Below are 20,977 nucleotides of genomic sequence, written 5' to 3'. Positions count from 1 at the left end.
GCTGCCAATTGGAATCTGTGCAACAGGTAGTTTCTCATTTATAAAACAGCTACTGCAGCATTTACTTTGCTATGAATGTGATCATATTTCACTATTTTTATTCACAAATGCAAGTGAAATGCTCGCACTGTCGAGCCCTGACCACCTGCCAACGTCAAAATCTACCTGCATTTGGCAGGTGGCGGGTGTTAATTTTAGGCCCTGTATTATTATAATTACAGTGCTCAGCCCACTCCTGTACTCCCTGTTCACCCATGACTGCGTGGCCAAGCACGCCTCCAACTCAATCATGAAGTTTGCAGACGACACAACAGTAGTAGGCTTGATTACCAACAATGACGAGACAGCCTACAGGGAGGAGGTGAGGGCTCTGGGAGTGTGGTGCCAGGAGAATAACCTCTCACTCAACGTCAACAAAACAAAGAGATGATCGTGGACTTCAGGAAACAGCAGAAGGTGCACCCCCCTATCCACATCGACGGGACCGCAGTGGAGAAGGTGGAAAGCTTCAAGTTCCATGGCGTACACATCACTGACAAACTGAAATGGTCCACCCACGCAGACAGTGTGGTGAAGAAGGCACAACAGAGCCTCTTCAACCTCAGGAGGCTGAACAAATTTGGCTTGGCACCTAAAACCCTCACAAACTTTTACAGATGCACAATTGAGAGCATCCTGTCGGGCTGTATCACCGCCTGGTACGGCAACTGCACCGCCTGCAACCGCAGGGCTCTCCAGAGGGTGGTGCAGTCTGCCGAACGCATTACCGGGGGCAAACTACCCACCCTCCAGGACACCTACAGCACCCGATGTCACAGGAAGGCCAAAAAGGTCATCAAGGACATCAACCACCACAGCCACTGCCTGTTCACCCCGCTATCATCCAGAAGGCGAGGTCAGTACAGGTGCATCAAAGCTGGGACTGAGAGAATGAAAAACAGCTTCTATCTCAAGGCCATCAGACTGTTAAATAGCCATCACTAGCACATTAGAGGCTGCTGCTGCCTATTTGAAATCACTGGCCACTTTAAGAAATGGAACACTAGTCACTTGAATAATGTTTACATATCTTTCACTAATCATCTCATATGTATATACTGTATTCTATTCTATAATATTCTACTGTATCTTAGTCCATGCCGCTCTGTCAATGCTTGTCCATATACAGTTGAAGTCGGAAGTTTACATACACTTAGGTTGGAGTCATTAAAACTTGTTTTTCAACCACTCCACAAATTTCTTGTTAACAAACTATAGTTTTGGCAAGTCGGTTAGGACATCTACTTTGTGCATGACACAAGTCATTTTTCCAACAATTGTTTACAGACAGATTATTTCACTTATAATTCACTGTATCACAATTCCAGTGGGTCAGAAGTTTACATACACTAAGTTGACTGTGCCTTTAAACAGCTTGGAAAATTCCAGAACATGATGTCATGGCTTTAGAAGCTTATGATAGGGTAATTGACATCATTTGATTCAATTGGAGGTGTACCTGTGGAAGTATTTCAAGGCCTACCTTCAAACTCAGTGCCTCTTTCCTTGACATCATGGGAAAATCAAAAGAAATCAGCCAAGACCTCAGAAACAAAATTGTAGACCTCCACAAGTCTGGTTCATCCTTGGGAGCAATTTCCAAACGTCTGAAGGTACCACGTTCATCTGTACAAACAATAGTACGCAAGTATAAACACCATGGGATCAAACCGCTCAGGAAGGAGACGCGTTCTGTCTCCTAGAGATTAACGTACTTTGGTGCGAAAAGTGCAAATCAATCCCAGAACAACAGCAAAAGACCTTGTGAAGATGCTGGAGGAAACAGGTACAAAAGTATCTATATCCACAGTAAACGTGTCCTATATCGACATAACCTGAAAGGCCGCTCAGCAAGGAAGAAGCCACTGTTCCAAAACCGCCATAAAAAAGCCAGACTACGGTTTGCAACTGCACATGGGGACAAAGATCGTACTTTTTGGAGAAATGTCCTCTGGTTTGATTAAACAAAAATAGAACTGTTTGGCCATAATGACCATCGTTATGTTTGGAGGAAAAAGGGGAATGCTTGCAAGCCGAAGAATACCATCCCAACCGTGAAGCACGAGGGTGGCAGCATCATACTGTGAGCGGGCTTTGCTGCAGGAGGGACTGGTGCACTTCACAAAATAGATGGCATCATGAGGAAGGAAAATTATGTGGATATATTGAAGCAACATCTCAAGACATCAGTCAGGAAGTTAAAGCTTGGTCGCAAATGGGTCTTCCAAATGGACAATGACCCCAAGCGTACTTCCAAAGTTGTGGCAAAATGGCTTAAGGCAACAAAGTTAAGGTATTGGAGTGGCCATCACAAAGCCCTGACCTCAATCCTATAGAAAATTTGTGGGCAGAACTGAAAAAGCATGTGCGAGCATGGAGGCCTACAAACCTGACTCAGTTACACCAGCTCTGTCAGGAGGAATGGGCCAAAATTAATTAAATGTATTGTGGGAAGCTTGTGGAAGGCTACCCAAAATGTTTGACCCAAGTTAAACAATTTAAAGGCAATGCTACCAAATACTAATTGAGTGTATGTAAACTTCTGACCCACTGGGAATGTGATTAAATAAATAAACGCTGAAATAAATCATTCTCTCTATTATTATTCGGACATTTCACATTCTTAAAATAAAGTGGTGATCCTAACTGACCTAAGACAGGGAATTTTTACTAGGATTAAATGTCAGGAATTGTGAAAAACTGAGTGTAAATGTATTTGGCTAAGGTGTTTGTAAACTTCCGACTTCAACTGTATGTATATATTCTTAAATTTTATTCCTTACTTAGATTTGTGTGTATTAGGTCAATGTTGTGAAATTGTTAGATATTACTTGTTAGATATTACTGCACTGACAGAGCTAGAAGCACAAGCATTTCGCTACACCCGCAATAACATTTGCTAGACACGTGTATGTGACAAATACAATTTGATTTGATTTGGGGATGTCTTATAGTATTTCTGATTGTCTTAACTCACCACCACTAATGAGCTGTGGAGCTTCTCAAAGTAATTTTTCTTCAACTCAAACAGCAAGTAAACAAAGTATGATTTTAGAATCAATTGAGAATGACAATAGTTCCTCAAAGTATTTGAACAATATTTCCAGCTCTCCCTTTCGATAACCACTCGGCATTAAAGGGAAAAATGTAATGCTGTTATCCAGTGGAAATGTCATAAAATACCTGATTACTTCTTATCCTGTGCACAAATAGCCTACAGCTGTATTTGCCCCGAGGTCACTGGCGCTGGAAACTGGGCCCAGAATATTTTATACAATGTTTCAAGTTTGCCAGCGCAAGTTTCGGCGTCCCAGTTGATAGTTGTACAATATTTCAAGTTTGTTACAGACAGGTAGCCAATGTGATTTATAGGATATTTATTTATATCAGGATATTTTCTACCTGCAGGCTGCAATGTTTTTATGTGTTATCTTTATGTAGGCTATTTTTTACATAGGTGGCAATGGCAATAAGTTACTTTTAGATTTAGATAGAATGTAGATTAACCACAGATAATGATTTTGAGATAGTCCCCTGTAGCTCAGTTGGTAGAGCATGGCGCTTGCAACGCCAGGGTTGTGGGTTTGTTTCCCACGGGGGGCCAGTATGAAAAATGTATGCACTCACTAACTGTAAGTCGCTCTGGATAAGAGCGTCTGCTAAATGACTAAAAGGTAAAATGAGATACAAAGACTATTATAAGTTAAATGAAACTGTTCCACAAAAATGTGCATATGAAAATCATAACTGGCACTCAGATTGGTAAAAATGGTAAGATACACTGGCACTCCAAATGATAAAGGTTGCTGACCGCTGGTGTAGCAGCCTATTACCGGCAACTTCAGGTGCATAATGGCAGAATCTGTGAAGGCCAGCAGCAGCGGGAGGAGGGTCGGGAACAGTTTTTTCTTCTTCTGGTTAGGCTATCTTGCTCTCTGGCTCCCTCTTGAGTCATTTGTGTGTCATAATTATTTAATCAAACAGCCTGCCTAAAGCTCAAACAAGTTCAGTACATATAGCCTAGTTTATTTTATTAAAACACATAGGGTGTGTCTATATATGGAAAAATACACGTTTTAAAATTACAACCAATCGATTAGAAAAGACTACTGTTGGTCAGCCAAGATTATAATTTTTTTGTCGGGGACAGCCCTAGTAGAAATGCAGGAAATTCTTTAGATGGCCAAACATTTCTGAGGGAGGACCCCCAGACCTACGCCCATGCTCAACTCTAAAATTAGCTACTACTGTTGGCCTTGAACTGGCTGTCAAATAATGTAAACACATTCTCTAAATGCCTGGCCTTCATTTTTCCTTATAACAATAATCAAAAACAGTAATATATTCATTATCTCAATGATGCAACTAGAAGAAATCTATCCACATAAATTCTAGCTTTCCTTATGAGGGGAACCTTCAACATACACCCCCAAGCAAGCAGTCCCATCAGAATTTCACTTCTGGTTTTACATTTTAAAAAGCCATTTTTATTTATTGTTGAATAGTTCTGAAAGGTGTAATGAATATTAAAACCGGCCAGATTTTTTATATTTTTTGTTAATAATTTATAGGTAACTCATCAACTTAGTACAATTTATAAGTATGCAACGGGACAGTTCCTGAACCCTCTTACCAGGTTTCATTCCGGAATTTGTTTGAGAGGACACTCCAATGACGTACTTCCTCTAAAATATTGGCTTCGGGGAAAACACCAACGACCCAAGCCTTAAGTCAAAACGACGAAAGAAAAACACATTTGAAACAACCAATTCCATCAAATAAGTATTGTACCTGAACACGTAACATTCAAGACACAAAATGGTAAGATGTCCCCATGTTTCACGTTCTTTATAACATATTTGATAGGGAAATGTATTAGTATGCTGGCTAGCTAACATGTGGCAGACACCTGACGACATACAGTTTCTCAAACAAATGTGTTATGTTGGTCGAACTGCTCTGGCCTGAATTGTTTTGATTTTGCCTTACCCTAATTACCTAACGCTAGCTGACTAATCAATCAGCAATTAGTTAACTAAGTTACTTTAATGGTCATCATGCCAAACATTTTGAGGATCCTTGAGCCAAGTTAGCCTACCTTTAGAATTGAATATTCTGAAATCATTCATTATTTCTGTGATGTTTGTTTACTTAAGAATACGTTCAGAAAGCCACAAACCTTTAAGGAAGGAGTCGAACTGTAATCCTTCTTTGCTTCTTACCCCAGCCCCAGAACGAACACATTGAGTTACATCGCAAGCGCCATGGCCAGCGCCTGGACCATCAGGAGAGGAAGAGGAAGAAGGAAAGCCGTGAGGCCCATGAGCGCTCACATAAAGCCAGGAAGATGATTGGTCTGAAGGCCAAACTCTACCACAAACAGAGGCACTCTGAGAAGATCCAAATGAAAAAGACGTGAGTATATAGTCATACACTACCATGCTGCAGCACCCTCTGAAAAATCAGAATAAAATGTACAAAATCTTAACGAAAGTAGTGCGCTGGGCCTTTACTAGTCCTGTATTAATGGACCAATATAGCTGTCTGTAGCGCGGGCAAACAAATGTTTCCTTTGCCATTGCCGCTGTTTGTTGACCGCTATGTATCACCACAGCCTCAAAATGCACGAACAGAGGAAGACCAAGCAGAAGAACGACGACAAGACTCCTGAGGGAGCAGTACCAGCCTACCTGCTGGACAGAGAGGGACAGTCACGCGCCAAGATCCTCTCCAACATGATCAAACAGAAGAGGAAGGAGAAGGCTGTGAGTATTCAATGCCTTTCTTTTACATGTTTGTGTTTTCGTCATCATCTCCCTGAAGACCGGTAATAGTGTACAGTGAGGGGAAAAAGTATTTGATCCCCTGCAGTGGCGGCTCCTGAAAAAATTCTCAGGGGGGGCAATTTTTCTGATGATTTAGGTGACCAACACACATTTTTAAAAAGATATGTCCAGCAACAACATGAAGACAGGGGCAGCATATAAGTCAATACCAGAAGCATTTATTGACTGATCTCAAAAGTGTTGGCTTACAAAATCAAAATAAGTTATCACAGTAAAAATAATCAAGGGTGTTCTTTCACATTCCTCAACACTGCATAAACAATATGCATTTCCATAAACAAATGAAATATCAGCTGAAAATACAGCATCTTGGTATTTGTTCAGATTGCAGGATCAACAAGAGCTTTTACCACATTTTTTGCCTCATGGTTGAATTGGAAATATGTGCACCTGAGCATAATTCACAACAAGCAAGCAGGAGCTTTTGATAGAGGCTACTGAAAACATTGATGCAAGTTATTGGTAATAAGACATTTTTATAGACTTCCATATTCTGCCCTCTTGTATAGATTTGTGAAAATGAACAGTGATAGACATTTTGCCTGAAAACAGAATTTGAAAGTAATTTCTAGAAAAGGTAAACACAGCTATCTGTATGGCTTTGTAAAATGAACAACCATATTCTGGCCAATTGTATAGATTTGTAAATATGAACAACCATATTCTGGCCAATTGTATAGATTTGTAAAAATGAACATGAACAGATTTTTTTTTTTTTTTTTTTTTTTTAAAATGAAAAATAACTATTTTAAACAACATCAACTGTGAACTGATTTGGGCGTGTGTGTGTTAAAGAGACAGACAGGGAGGGACAAAGAGAGAGAGAGGCTACATTACTTGTACTGAAACTGTTCTCTTCTCTGTTTCAATACAGCAAAGCGTTCAATGACTTTCTCATTGAAATCAGGCATGCTGAGGACTAGTTCCCTCTCCATGGAAAGCATGGCCAGTGCATTCAGGACGTTCCTGGCCCATTGAATTTCGCAGGAATGTCTTAACTCGTGTCAAAGTTGAGAAACATCTCTCAGCTTCAGCTGTTGTCATGGGAGTAGTTATGAGGATGTTCAACAGAGTCACAGTCTCAGAGAACGTCTCCTGGAGGTTGTAGCTCATGAGAACCTGGTACAGTGCCAGTGCACCACAGCAGCCCTTGAATTCAGGATTCTCATAGATCAGAGATAGTTCTGTCTTGAGCTTTGCCTTGCTCATCATGGGGTATGCATTCACAGTGGCATTCAGAGCCTCATCAGGAAATGAATGGCAGTACCTTTCAAACATGTCTGCTTGCAGTAAGGTAGCACTCACAAGGTGGCCAGAGAAAGAGAACCTTTCTTTGGTGTGATCCAGGATGGTGTTGCAGACCTCTTCAGACAGCCTCTGCTTCTCCTCTTCTCTCAAAGCTGTTCTGGGTCTTTTGGCTCCTGTTGCTTCTTGCAGCTGCTGTTGAGAGGAGTCCCTGAAGGCAAACAGACCAATGTGTTTGTTGGCTTTGTACAGTATTGTTGTCTATGTGATGCACAGGTATATGCAATGTATCCATGTATAGTACAAATACTTCAGTTCCACTTAAAATGGGCAGGGATGCATAAAGTCTTTAGTGTTTAAGTTAGCCTTTGTGTCTCACATAGCCTGGATGTTCAGCACAGTATACAGTGGTGCTCATAAGCTTATGATCCCATGCTAAAGTTGACTAAAAAGAGGAATAAAAAAGAAAAGAAAATTGGTGTCCTTAAAGGTTGGATTTTCCAACTTTTTTAATTAAGTCATTAAGATCAATTTCCAAAATATTTTTTTATTTTTTTATTCCTCTTTTTAGTCAACTTTAGAATGTGTTCATACACTTATGAGCACCACTGTACAGTACACATAGTATATAAAATAAGCTAGATTACACCACTGGCCATATATAATGAGAATAATGTAATTTCAAACACAAATGCAGTCTCCTTTCATGCATACATTCTCAAATAAAGCTCTGCTTTGAGAAAGATCGAATGATATTGTTTAATCTTACCTTATGGCCTGCACACTGCTTGTGAAGCTGTCGAGGGCACGTTTGATAAAGACAGCATCGATGTCCTTCTTCTGTAGCTTCTGGTACAGAATGTCGACGTGGGGCATGATTTTGTGAAAAAGCCGCAGGAAAAAAATAAAATCTTCATCATGTAGCATCCTCACGTAGCCAGATGCCTCTCTCACGGTGGGCTGGTCAAATGAACCCAATGAACCCGTCCGAATGGCTTCAAAACATTCTATGAGGTCGTCTCGATTCTCGTAGACAGTGTTCACGACTCTGCTTAGTAGAAACCTGTTGAATTATTAAATTTGGTCTGGGAGGTCCTAATTGTTTCGTTGCCAATTTATCTTGATTTGTTCGCCGACAAAAAGGAACTTCTTTCAAAGAGACAATCGAGTTGCACTGAAGGCTAGCCATTTTGACAGTAGTAGTGCATTGATTGATGAGGCTACCCGCTCTTTTCTTAGTTACGTTCATGGTTATGTTACGTATGACGAAAGCGCGTAAGTGCAAGCCCTCAGAAACCCATAGAGATTGTATTGAAAGCTCTGATATTTGAAAAAAATTGATTTTACATTAGAGGCTATGAGAGACTTCTGGGCGATTTTCAACCTGACTGAAATCGCCCCAAAACGGGCGGGGACATTTGAAGCACGACTTTAGCCTGATTGGACATTTAGTGGCAGATCAGACGTCTAGATTAGAACACTGATAACTACTGTTGCCGTGATATAATTGATTAGAAAAAAAATCCCTTCCTTTTCCCGTTTGGCAGTGCGTCGCCCATATCGCCCTAATGAACACACCGCCCCTGATCCCCTGCTGATTTTGTATGTTTGCCCACTGACAAAGACATGGTCAGTCTATAATTTTAATGGTAGGTTTATTTGAACAGTGAGAGACAGAATAACAACAAAAAAATCCAGAAAAACGCATGTCAAAAATGTTATAAATTGATTTGCAATTTAATGAGGGAAATATTCCAGCCTTGTGTAGGTCTACAATCTTGTCCCTGACATACTTGGAGAGCTCTCTGGTCTTGGCCATGGTGGAGAGTTTGGAATCTGATTGATTGATTGCTTCTGTGGACAGGTGTCTTTTATACAGGTAACAAGCTGAGATTAGGAGCACTCCCTTTAAGAGTGTGCTCCTAATCTCAACTCGTTACCTGTATAAAAGACACCTGGGAGCCAGGAATCTTTCTGATTGAGAGGGGGTCAAATACTTATTTCCCTCATTTAAAATGCAAATAAATTTATAACATTTTTGACATGCGTTTTTCTGGATTTTTTTGTTGTTATTCTGTCTCTCACTGTTCAAATAAACCTACCATTGAAATTATAGACTAATCATGTCTTTGTTAGTGGGCAAACATACAAAATCAGCAGGGGATCAAATACTTTTTTCCCCTCACTGTATGTCTGGACAGATTCTCTTGTAAAAGGGAACAATACCTAGCTGAATCCTGACTAATTGTTTCAAATGTCAACTTAATACTGTATGGACGGGTTTCCAGCACTCTCATATTAAGCCTAGTCCTGGACCTAAATGCACTTTCAATGAAATTGGACCTATGTGTGCAAAGGCCATGCCAGTTTAGTTGAAAACAGGTTTTTAAAGGCATCCTGAAATGTTATCTGATCCGATCTTCTATTTCTCCCTGTAGGGTAAATGGGAGGTGCCCCTGCCCAAGGTTCGGGCCCAGGGGGAGACGGAGGTGCTCAAAGTAATCCGTACAGGCAAGAGGCAGAAAAAGGCCTGGAAGAGGATGGTGACCAAAGTGTGCTTCGTAGGCGACAACTTCACCCGCAAGCCTCCCAAATATGAACGCTTCATCAGACCCATGGTAAGGAGGATAACGCCACTACTGACTAGCATACTGTGTGTGTGTGCGTGTGTGTATATACAGTACATTCGGAAAGTATTCAGACCCCTTCCCCTTTTCCACATTTAGTTACATTACAGCCTTATTCTAAAATTGATTAAATTAAATTGTTACCTCATCAATCTACTCACAATACCCAATAAGGACAAAGCATAACCAGGTTTTTAGAAATGTTTGCAAATGTATAAAAAAAATTAACTGCTCCCTTATTAACATAAGTATTCAGACCCTTTGCTATGAGACTCGAAATTGAGCTCAGGTGCATCCTTTTTTCATTGATCATCCTTGAGATGTTTATACAACTTTATTGGAGTCCACCTGTGGTAAATTCAATTGATTGGACATGATTTGGAAAGGCACACACCTGTCTATATAAGGTCCCACAGTTGACAGTGCATGTCAGAGCAAAAACCAAGCCGTGAGGTCGAAGTATTTGTCCATAGAGCTCAGAGACAGGATTGTGTCGGCACAGATCTGGGGAAGGGTACCAAAAAAGTTCTTAAATGGAAGAAGTTTGGAACCACCAAGACTCTTCCTAGCACTGGCCGCCCGGCCAAACTGAGCAATCGGGGGAGAAGGGCCTTGGTCAGGGAGGTGACCAAGAACCCGATGGTCACTTTGACAGAGCTCCAGAGTTCCTCTGTGGAGATGGTAGACCCTTCCAGAAGGACAACCATCTCTGCAGCATTCCAACAATCAGGCCTTTATGGTAGAGTAGCCAGACTGAAGCCACTCCTCAGTAAAATACACATAACAGCCCGCTTGGAGTTTTCCAAAAGGCACCTAAAGGACTCTCAGACCATGAGAAACAAGATTTTCTGGTCTGATGAAACCAAGATTGAACTCTTTGGCCTGAATGCCAAGCGTCACGTATGGAGGAAACCTGGCACTATCCCTACGGTGAAGCATGGTGGTGGCAGCATCATGCTGTGAGGATATTTTCAGCGGCATGGACTGGGAGACTAGTCAGGATCGAGGGAAAGATGAACAGCGCAAAATACAGAGAGATCCTTGATGAAAACCTGCTCCAGAGCACTCAGGACCTCAGACTGGGGCGAAGATTCACCTTCCAACAGGACAACGACCCTAAGCACACAGCCAAGACAACGCAGGAGTGGCTTCGGGACAAATCTCTGAATGTCCTTGAGTGGCCCAGCCAGAGCCTGGACTTGAACCCGATCGAACATCTCTGTAGTGACCTGAAAGTAGCTGTGCAGCAACACTGTCCATCCAACCTGACAGAGCTTGAGAGGATCTGCAGAGAAGAATGGGATAAACACCCCAAATACAGGTGTGCCAAGCTTGTAGCGTCATACCCAAGAAGACTCGAGGCTGTAATCGCTACAAAAGGTGCTTCAACAGAGTACTGAGTAAAGGGTCTGAATGCTTATGTAAATTTGATATTTTAGTTGCTTTTTTTTGTATATAAATTTGCAAACATTTCTAAAAACCTGTTTTTGCTTTGTTATTATGGGGTATTGTGTGTAGACTGATGAGGGGAAAAAACGTTGTACAGTGGGGAAAAAAAGTAATTAGTCAGCCACCAATTGTGCAAGTTCTCCCACTTAAAAAGATGAGAGTGGCCTGTAATTTTCATCATAGGTACACGTCAACTATGACAGACAAATTGAGAAAATAAAATCCAGAAAATCACATTGTAGGATTTTTAATGAATTTATTTGCAAATGATGGTGGAAAATAAGTATTTGGTCACCTACAAACAAGCAAGATTTCTGGCTCTCACAGACCTGTAACTTGTTCTTTAAGAGGCTCCTCTGTCCTCCACTCGTTACCTGTATTAATGGCACCTGTTTGAACTTATCAGTATAAAAGACACCTGTCCACAACCTCAAACAGTCACACTCCAAACTCCACTATGGCCAAGACCAAAGAGCTGTCAAAGGACACCAGAAACAACATTGTAGACCTGCACCAGGCTGGGAAGACTGAATCTGCAATAGGTAAGCAGCTTGGTTTGAAGAAATCAACTGTGGGAGCAATTATTAGGAAATGGAAGACATACAAGACCACTGATAATCTCCCTCGATCTGGACTTCCTGACGGGCCGCCCCCAGGTGGTAAGGGTAGGTAACAACACATCTGCCACACTGATCCTCAACACGGGGGCCCCTCAGGGGTGCGTGCTCAGTCCCCTCCTGTACTCTCTGTTCACCCATGACTGCATGGCCAGGCACGACTCCATCACCATCATTAAGTTTGCCGACGACACAACAGTGGTAGGCCTGATCACCGACAACGATGAGACAGCCTATAGGGAGGAGGTCGGAGATCTGGCCGTGTGGTGCCAGGACAACAACCTCTCCCTCAACGTGACCAAGACAAAGGAGATGATTGTGGACTACAGGAAAAAAAAGAGGACTGAGCACGCCCCCATTCTCATCGAGGGGCTGTAGTGGAACAGGTTGAGAGCTTCAAGTTCCTTGGTGTCCACATCACCAACGAACTATCATGGTCCAAACACACCAAGACAGTCGTGAAGAGGCACGACAAAGCCTATTCCCCTCAGGAGACTGAAAAGATTTGGCATGGGTCCTCAGATCCTCAAAAAAATTCTACAGCTGCACCATCGAGAGCATCCTGACTGGTTGCATCACCGCCTGGTATGGCAACTGCTTGGCCTCTGACCGCAAGGCACTACAGAGGGTAGTGCGTACGGCCCAGTACATCACTGGGGGCAAAGCTCCCTGCCATTCAGGACCTCTATACCAGGCGGTGTCAGAGGAAGGCCCTCAAAATTGTCAAAGACTCCAGCCACCCTAGTCATAGACTGTTCTCTCTGCTACCGTGACGGCAAGCGGTACCGGAGTGCCAAGTCTAGGTCAAAAGACTTCTCAACAGCTTCTACCCCCAAGCCATAAGACTCCTGAACAGCTAATCATGGCTACCCGGACTATTTGCACTGCCCCCCACCCCATCCTTTTTACGCTGCTGCTACTCTGTTAAGTATTTATGCATAGTCACTTTAACTCTACCCACATGTACATATTACCTCAACTACCTCAACTAGCCGGTGCCCCGCACATTGACTCTGCTGCGTACCCCCCTGTATATATAGCCTCCCTACTGTCACTTTATTTTACTGTATATATAGCCTCCCTACTGTCACTTTATTTTACTTCTGCTCTTTTTTTTCTCAACACTTTTTTGTTGTTGTTTTATTCTTACTTTTTTTTGTTTAAAATAAATGCACTGTTGGTTAAGGGCTGTAAGTAAGCATTTCACTGTAATGTCTGCACCTGTTGTATTCGGCGCATGTGACCAATAAAATTTGATTTGATTTGATCTGGAGCTCCACGCAAGATCTCACCCCGTGGGGTCAAAATGATCACAAGAACGGTGAGCAAAAATCCCAGAACCACACGGGGGGACCTAGTGAATGACCTGCAGAGAGCTGGGACCAAAGTAACAAAGCCTACCATCAGTAACACACTACGCCGCCAGGGACTCAAATCCTGCAGTGCCAGACGTGTCCCCTGCTTAAACCAGTACATGTCCAGGCCCGTCTGAAGTTTGCTAGAGTGCATTTGGATGATCCAGAAGAGGATTGGGAGAATGTCATATGGTCAGATGAAACCAAAATAGAACTTTTGGTAAAAACTCAACTCAGTCGTGTTTGGAGGACAAAGAATGCTGAGTTGCATCCAAAGAACATCATACCTACTGTGAAGCATGGGGGTGGAAACATCATGCTTTGGGGATGCTTTTCTGCAAAGGGACCAGGACGACTGATCCGTGTAAAGGAAAGAATGAATGGGGCCATGTATCGTGAGATTTTGAGTGAAAAGCTCCTTCCATCAGCAAGGGCATTGAAGATGAAACGTGGCTGGGTCTTTCAGCATGACAATGATCCCAAACACACCGCCCGGCAACGAAGGAGTGGCTTCGTAAGAAGCATTTCAAGGTCCTGGAGTGGCCTAGCCAGTCTCCAGATCTCAACCCCATAGAAAATCTTTGGAGGGAGTTGAAAGTCCGTGTTGCCCAGCGACAGCCCCAAAACATCACTGCTCTAGAGGAGATCTGCATGGAGGAATGGGCCAAAATACCAGCAACAGTGTGTGAAAACCTTGTGAAGACTTACAGAAATCGTTTGACCTGTGTCATTGCCAACAAAGGGTATATAACAAAGTATTGAGAAACTTTTGTTATTGACCAAATACTTATTTTCCACCATAATTAGCAAATAAATTCATTAAAAATCCTACAATGTGATTTTCTGGAGAAAAAAAATCTCATTTTGTCTGTCATAGTTGACGTGTACCTATGATGAAAATTACAGGCCTCATCTTTTTAAGTGGGAGAACTTGCACAATTGGTGGCTGACTAAATACTTTTTTCCCCCACTGTAATACATTTTTGAATGAGGCTGTAACGAAAGTGAAGGGGTCTGAATACATTTTCCAAATGCACTGTATATATGTGTATATGAACATACTGTTAAGGCTCTGAACAAACAGAGCAGAAACTCAAACGGATGACTAGAAAAAGCTCAAACCAAGTCATCTCCTTGGATGTCTAAAATAAACACTCCTTCTCTGTTAGGCAGAAACACAGTAGGTTCTTCTTACTGGTATTGTCATGGCCCTGGGTGTGGAAATGTGTGTGTGTGAGAGGACTGTAATCAGATGGTCTTCTGGGTGGGCCCCTGTGGCCCCCCTCCCAGCAGTGTCTGTTGACCTTATCGCGAGTTGAGTGCCACATCCCTCATGGTCCTGGTTCCGCAGCAACTGGCTTGGCTGTTGACCTTTGCCTCCCTCCTTAGGAACATTCATATTCAACAATAATATATTTGAACAGAGTATGAACTTTCTGCACTTCCCCTTTTCTCACTCAGTAACTTTCCATATCACTCAGTAACTTTCCACACACAAAGTTCCTCTTTACCCTTCCTTGACCCATATCATATACATTCTGTATACATGTGAAATAATAAGTTATGGTATAAAGTGTTGGTTTCATGAGCTGAAAAAAATGAAATCCCAGAAATGTTCCATACACACAAAAAGCTTATTTAGCTAAAATGCTGAGCTGTATTTCTTTCATAAAGCCCTTTTGTGTTGAAAAATCTTTCTGATTGGCTCTCCAGTGGGTGGGCCTCTTCCCACCCATAGTTGCACCCCTGCCCAGTCATGTGAAAGATTATGGCCTAATGAATTTATTTCAATTGATTTCCTTATTAACTGTAACTCAGTAAAATCTTTGAAATTGTTGCATATTGTGTTTTTATATTTTTGTTCAGTGTGTGTGTGTGTACACTACGTACCTAAAGTATGTGGACACCTGCTCATTCCAAAATAATGGGAAGGATTTCCACTAGATGTTGGAACATTGCTGCTGGGACTAGCTTCCATTCAGCCATGAGCATTCGTGAGGTCGGCCACTGATGTTGGGTGATTAGGCCTGGCTTGCAGTCGGCGTTCCAATTCATCCCAAAGGTGTTCGATGGGGTTGAGGTCAGGGCTCTGTGCAGGCCAGTCAAGTTCTTCCACACCGATCTTGACAAAACATTTCTGTATGGGTCCCCTGTAGCTCAGTTGGTAGAGCATGGCGCTTGCAACGCCAGGGTTGTGGGTTCGTTTCCCACGGGGGCCAGTATGAAAATGTATGCACTCACTAACTGTAAGTCGCTCTGGATAAGAGCGTCTGCTAAATGACAAAAAAAAAATAATAATGTATGGGTCTCGCTTTGTGCATGGGGGCATTGTCATGATGAAACAGGAAAGGGCCTTCCCCAAACTGTTGCCACAAAAAGTTGGAAGCACAGAATCTTTTAGAAGGTAGCGTAAAGACTTCCTTTCACTGGAACTAATGGGGCTAGCACCAAACCATGAAAGACCGCCCCAGACCATTATTCCTCTTGAACCAAACATTACAGTTGGCACTGTGCATTTGGGCAGGTAGCGTTCTCCTGGTGGACTGCCAGATGATGAAGTGTGATTCATCACTCCAGAGAACGCGTTTCCACTGCTCCAATGGCAGCGAGCTTTACACCACTCCAGCCGATGCTTGGCATTGCGCATTGTGATCTTTGGCTTGTGTGCGGCTGCCCGGCCATGGAAACCCATTTCATGAAGCTCCCGACGAACCGTTCTTGTGCTGACGTTGCTTCCAAAGACCGTTTCGAACTCGGTAGTGAGTGTCGCAACCGAGGACAGGTGATTTTTACGTGCTTCAGCACTCGGCGGTCCCGTTCTGTGAGCTTGTTCCTAGATGTTTCCACTTCACAATAACAGCACTTACAGTTGACCGGGGCAGCTTTAGGAAGGCAGAAATTTTACAAACTGACTTGTTGGAAAGGTGGCATCCTATGACAGTGCCACAATTAAAGTCACTGAGCTCTTCAATAAGGCCATTCTACTGTCAATGTTTGTCAATGGATGTTGCATGGCTGTGTGCTGGATTTTATACACCTGTCAGCAACGGGTGTGGCTGAAATAGCCCAATCCACTAATTTGAATAGGTGTCCATATACTTTTGTATATTTAGTGTATGTATACGTGTGTGTATATCTGTATGTATACAGTGCATACGGAAAGTATTCAGACCCCTTCACTTTTTCCACATTTTGTTACATTACAGCCTTATTCTAAAATGGATGAAGTTGTTTTTTTCCCCTCATCAATCTACACAAAATTCCCCATAATGACAAAGCAAAAATGTTTTTTTAGACATTTTTTCAAATTTATGGAGGGGGGAAACCGATACCTTATTTACATAACTATTCTGGAGCAGGTTTTCATCAAGGATCTCTCTGTACTTTGCTCGTTCATCTTTCCCTTGATCCTGACTAGTCTCCTAGTCCCTGCCACTGAAAAACATCCCCACCGCATGCTGCCACCACCATGCTTCACCGTAGGGATGGTGCCAGGTTTCTTCCAGACGTGACGCTTGGCATTAAGATCGAAAAAGTTCAATCTTGGTTTCATCAGACCAGAGAATCTTGTTTCTCATGGTCAGAGTCCTTTAAGGTGCCTTTTGGAGAGCTCCAAGTGGGCTGTCATGTGCCTTTCACTGAGGAGTGGCTTCCGTCTGGCCACTCTACCATAAAGGCCTGATTGGTGGAGTGCTGCAGAGATTGTTGTCCTTCTGTAAGGTTCTCCCATCTCAACACAGGAACTCTGGAGCTCTGTCAGTGACCATTGGGTTCTTGGTCACCTCCCTGACCAAGGCCCTTCTCCCCGGATTGCTCAGTTTGGCCGGGCGGCCAGCTCTAGGAAGAGTCTTGTTGGTTCCAAACTTCTTCCATTTAAAAATGGAGGCCACTGTGTTCTTGGGGACCTTTTAATGCTGCAGACATTTATTGGTACCCTTCCCCACATCTGTGCCTTGACACAATCCTGTCTCAGAGCGCTACGGACAATTCCTTCGACCTCATGGCTTGGTTTTTGCTCTGACATGCACTGTCAACTGTGGGACCTTATATAGACAGGTGTGTGCCTTTCCAAATCATGTCCAATCAATTGAATTTACCACAGATGGACTCCAATCAATTTATAGAAACATCTCAAGGATGATCAATGGAAACAGGATGCACCTGAGCTCAATTTCGAGTCTCATAGGAAAGGGTCTGAATACTTAAGTAAATAAGGTATTTCAGTTTTTTTTTATATATATATATAAATTTGCTCACATTTCTAAACCTGTTTTCGCTTTGTAATTATGGGGTATTGTGTGTAGATTGGGGGGGGGGGATATCATTTAAATACATTTTAGAATAAGGCTGTAACGTAACAATGTGAGAAGTCAAGGGGTCTGAATACTTTCCGAATGCACTGTATATGTGTGTTAGGGCTGGGCAATATGGCCTAAAACTAATTTCTCCATTAAAAAAAACAACAACAATAAGCTTTGTTGTGCAATTAAAGGTCAAATACACTGAATTTAAAAGTCAGCAATAATCTAATGAATTCAGAGCTTGTGAAATTATACCTAGGCTGAATATATGCCTTCCACAACCATAAAACACTAATGTAATGATTTTATCAAAATAGTTGTACCTGCTTTTTTTTATGCAATTATCACTGACACTGACAATTACTGGCTTTCAGGTCTGTCTATAAAAATGTCCTTTTTGTTACAAATTTAACCAGAACCATGCATAATGCACATTCAATAATAATGTAGCAGGCATTATAGAAAATGAACACCGGTCTCATAAACAGGCCCACGTGCTAGTGAGTAGCCAGCTAATATTTATATTTCAAGTTTAGCCAACTTAGATCTAGGTATAATTTCACAAGCTCTATGAACACAACCTTCTGACTGTTTGAACAGCATGCTAGCCTGTCCACTTTGTTCAGATGTTGAAATTAAGTGGCCTACCTTATTTCTCAGAATGAGTATGAGTTGCCAATTCCTTTTTATAATTGTTTTATGCTTATTGCACATTTTATAAAACCGACTAAACAGCTAGTATAGCTATTTTTATTTGACAAAAATGCTGCTAGCGATATGTGGTACCATAATGCGCGCGTGAAAAACTGAGCATTAATTTTCCAGAATGAAACTTCATTGGTACATCAGTTTTGGTAGTGTATGCTCTGCTCGAAATTTGAGGAGTTAAAACATAGTATGGTTGGAAAGGTTAATTTATCCTCTATTACAGTAAAATAATGTATCCATGTGTTTCAGTGTCCATATGACCCATTCTCTTGGACCAAACTTCAAATGCAAATATACCAAGTTGAAACTGTTTGTCAGGGAGGAAGAAGTGATCTTTCATCTTTGTTGTTTTGAGTGGTAACCGGTGCCCCCGCACATTGACTCTGTACCGGTACCCCCTGTATATAGCCTCCCGACTGTTATTTTATTTTACTGCTACTCTTTAATTATTTGCAATTTTTTACTTACCTATTTTTTACTTAACACTTTTTATTTTCTTAACTGCATTGTTGGTTAAGGGCTTGTAAGTAAGCATTTCACTGTAAGGTCTACACCTGTTGTATTCGGCGCATGTGGCAAATCAAATTTGATTTTGGTAGGGGGAGGAGCTTGGGAGAAAGAGGCAAAGCGAGAGGTTTCACTCTCGCCAAAATCTGTCCAAAATAAGCCCAATGCGATTCTATGTGCTTATTTTGAACCTACGCTTGTCGCGTTCCTTCCCGCCTTTGGGACAACACCCCCATTGTTAGGGCGGATACATGAGTATCTCGTCATTATAAACAGATCTCTGGTGTAAATGTAAAGTTGCACAGAAGGAGCGAACGAGACAAGACCTAAAAGACAACATGAGAACAAGCGGATTCAAACGATTCTGCGATACAGCCATTTGGAATATCGCGAAAAACATACATTCAAGTTAATGAAGTTAATTCGATATATCGTCCAGCCCTTAATGTGTGTATATGTATGCATGTATTCTTTAATATACAGTATTTGGCATGTTGACGCCTTTCTCAGGTAGTTGCAAGGTTGGATTGAAACTCTGATGTGTAAACACCCTCCTTATCACTGTGTGAGCATCAGAGTAACTTTTACTATATTTAACACATTTATCAGACTACTGTCTAGAGAGACTTAGTTACAACCAGTGCATTCAACTAAATTAGGTAAAACAACTTGACTTAAATCCTTTTGCTCTTTGGGGACCAAAGGTCATTGGCAAACTTCCTCCAGTGGGCTCAGTGTTGAGCTGCTTTCTCCCTTTATTTCAATGACGTTCCTACTACTTTAAGACTATAAAAAATGAAATGGCCTGAAATAACTCAATAACTGTCCCCACCCGCCTGTCACTTCCTTTCTTCAGGGTCTACGTTTCAAAAAGGCCCATGTGACCCACCCGGAGCTGAAGGCCACGTTCTGTCTTCCCATCCTGGGGGTGAAGAAGAACCCCTCGTCACCCCTCTACACCACCCTGGGGGTCATCACCAAGGGAACCGTGGTAGAGGTCAACGTCAGCGAGCTGGGCCTGGTAACGCAGGGGGGAAAGGTCATCTGGGGTGAGTCATCTCCTGTCTTCTCACATGGCCGCCTATTGATATTTATCTGGATCAGTATGGGCCGGTTTCCCAGACACAGATTAAGCCTAGTTCTGGACTAAAAAGCACTTTCCATGGAGATTCTCCATTAAACATGCTTCTTAGTCCACGACTATGGAAACCGGCCCTATATATTTGATTTATTTAACCAGGGGGCTGCATAGCTGCTAGAATTGTGGGGGTTGGGTTGGTGTTTGTCTGACATTGCCACAAGGAGATGCATACTTTTATGAAACGGTGCAGAAACATCTGGCCACACCAGTCTTCTAATCAAAGTAAAGAATAATCAGTGATGACAATGTATTAGCTTTATTTCACTCCTGACAACACTAATATAAACAACTGCATACAATCTGTCAGTGCAATTCCATTTCTGAAATTAAGATTAAAATGCATCTTTTTTTTCTCCTCCTCAGGTAAATACGCCCAGGTGACAAATAACCCAGAGAACGACGGCTGCATTAATGCTGTACTGCTGGTGTAAATGAAGAACTCTATGGGACGTTTTCCCGGTCACAGATGAAGCCTAATCCTGGACTAAAAAGCATTTTCATTGGAGACTCCATTGACCTTGCTTTATAGTCCAGGACTAGGCTTCATCTGTGTCTGGGAAACCGCCCCTCTACACAGACTGTGCCTGTAACATACAGTTACGGCTGGCATGGAATAACGGACATCTGTGTTTAAACCGTGTGTCCAGCCATGGAGATAATCACGAAAGCCCAGAAAAGATCAGAAGGCATATTTTGCATCAAGGTGTCTCGTAACTAAATTCTGAAACGTACTCAAAGGAATGTGACTAAATAATGTTTTTTTTTAAAAATGTTTGTCAAATACAGTTGTCATATAAATCGTTCTTCTGATTTTGTTTTTCTTGGTTGCAAATTGCTTCACAACAACATTCATACGTGACTGCGCTCTGAGAGGATTGCAGCGTTGGGGGGGGGTTCAAAACAGATTATACTGATTAAGCGCAATGAGTGTGAAAAAGGATGGTTATTAGTGTGAGAAAGGGAGAATGATAGCCAGTCCCCTCCACTCCTCAGAAAAGTATTCTGACAGCAGGCTAACACAGCTCAGTGGAGCCCCAGTTTAAGACCAATATGATACCTGCAGTGATATTGATGATCATCTGCTTGAGTACAGGTAGGATTCTGTTATACTGATATAAACCTGTGTTATTGTATGTAGGGCT

General features: G+C 42.1%; 1 protein-coding gene across 1 annotated transcript; it reads left to right on the top strand.

The window, feature by feature from the left end:
* The first annotated feature begins 4,727 nt into the window (after positions 1-4,727).
* Positions 4,728-20,638, top strand: LOC121582161 (ribosome biogenesis protein NSA2 homolog). Its single transcript, XM_041897783.2, has 6 exons — positions 4,728-4,860; positions 5,267-5,454; positions 5,654-5,804; positions 9,569-9,748; positions 19,551-19,743; positions 20,199-20,638. Exons 1-6 carry the CDS (start codon positions 4,858-4,860, stop codon positions 20,264-20,266), a joined length of 783 nt encoding a protein of 260 aa, XP_041753717.1. The 5' UTR covers positions 4,728-4,857; the 3' UTR covers positions 20,267-20,638.
* The last annotated feature ends 339 nt before the right edge of the window (positions 20,639-20,977 follow it).

This window comes from Coregonus clupeaformis, chromosome 15 (assembly GCF_020615455.1).
Source record: "Coregonus clupeaformis isolate EN_2021a chromosome 15, ASM2061545v1, whole genome shotgun sequence".
In the NCBI taxonomy this organism is placed as follows: domain Eukaryota; kingdom Metazoa; phylum Chordata; class Actinopteri; order Salmoniformes; family Salmonidae; genus Coregonus; species Coregonus clupeaformis.
This window is presented reverse-complemented; position numbering and strand designations above follow the sequence as displayed.

Coding starts and splice junctions, on each gene's coding strand:
- LOC121582161 (XM_041897783.2), top strand. Junction 5,455..5,653: donor AAGATCCAAATGAAAAAGAC/GTGAGTATATAG, acceptor GTATCACCACAG/CCTCAAAATGCACGAACAGA. Junction 9,749..19,550: donor AACGCTTCATCAGACCCATG/GTAAGGAGGATA, acceptor TCCTTTCTTCAG/GGTCTACGTTTCAAAAAGGC.